The 1,161-nt window shown below is 33.2% G+C and overlaps 1 protein-coding gene across 1 annotated transcript; it reads left to right on the forward strand.

Moving 5' to 3' along the window:
* Positions 1-420: 420 nt before the first annotated feature.
* On the forward strand, positions 421-858 carry LOC139859408 (uncharacterized). Its single transcript, XM_071848199.1, has one exon. It carries the CDS (start codon positions 421-423, stop codon positions 856-858), a length of 438 nt encoding a protein of 145 aa, XP_071704300.1.
* Positions 859-1,161: the final 303 nt, after the last annotated feature.

Consider the following 1,161-nt stretch of genomic DNA (forward strand, 5'->3'; position numbering starts at 1 on the left):
ACTCGAACCATGATTATATTCTCCAAAAGGAGACTACCATCGTCACGCTAAGAGTTATCATTTATATTCATTTTATGTACTATCTTAAATCTTGAATCTAGTTCTATGTTAGATCATTTTTAACGCGGCGTCAGAAGAGTCCTGTCAGGCTCGCTGACGCCCCTAACGCGGCGTCAGCTCTCACGCCCTCGGGGCATCAGTCGAATATTTCACGGGGAAAAAGGCGTCAGGAATGGTGGCGGTTTGTGATTGGTCGAATTTTGTAGCCGTTAGACAACGGATAATTTTCATTTTTTTGGTTTTTTTTTAAATTACTTATATTTTTTCTATATAAACCCATCAAACCCCATCATTTTTAACACATCAAACTCTCTATTTTCTCTCATTTTAACACTTTCATTCAACTTTTTATATAATTAAATGGCATCGTATTTACTTAATTTGGAATCCGATTCAGAAGACGAGCGTATTGTTGCACTAATTCAAGAATTAGAAGGTGAAGATGCCGAAGTCGAATCATCCGAGCGTGTTCCAACATCCCGAATTTATATTCCCAGAGATCGAGAGAAAGCCGCAGAAAATTTATGGAAGGATTATTTTAGTGAGACGCCCGTGTTTCCGCAACATAAATTTAAAAGGCGTTTTCGTATGTGTATTCAGTTATATCTGCGAATTTCTCGAGGTATTTCTGATTTCGATAGTCATGAAATTCTCGATTATTTTACCTATTTTAGAGAACGTTTTGATGCTATCGGTAGGCCGACTTTTACAATATTGCAAAAAATGACTTCGGCTCTGCGCCAGTTGGCGTATGGAACCACCGCCGATATGTTTGAAGAATATTTAAAAATGAGTTAGCAAACCTCAATAATTTGTTTAGACAACTTTTGTAAATGTATTATTCATTTATTGTAAGACCCGTTTATTCGTACGATGTATATATGTAGAGCATGTACAACGTATAACGGATATATATATATATATATATATATATATATATATATATATATATATATATATATATATATATATATATATATATATATATATATATATATATATATATATATATATATAAGGGTGTACGATGGGTTTAACGATTTATTATTGGAATTGTGACGTGTAATTATGAAGTATATGTAAATACGAATGCATGAGAGT

The sequence above is a fragment of the Rutidosis leptorrhynchoides genome, chromosome 7 (genome assembly GCF_046630445.1).
Source record: "Rutidosis leptorrhynchoides isolate AG116_Rl617_1_P2 chromosome 7, CSIRO_AGI_Rlap_v1, whole genome shotgun sequence".
In the NCBI taxonomy this organism is placed as follows: domain Eukaryota; kingdom Viridiplantae; phylum Streptophyta; class Magnoliopsida; order Asterales; family Asteraceae; genus Rutidosis; species Rutidosis leptorrhynchoides.

Excerpts from the sequence above, each read along its gene's own strand:
- LOC139859408 (XM_071848199.1), top strand. The coding sequence starts at position 421 with ATGGCATCGTATTTACTTAATTTGGAATCCGATTCAGAAGACGAGCGT.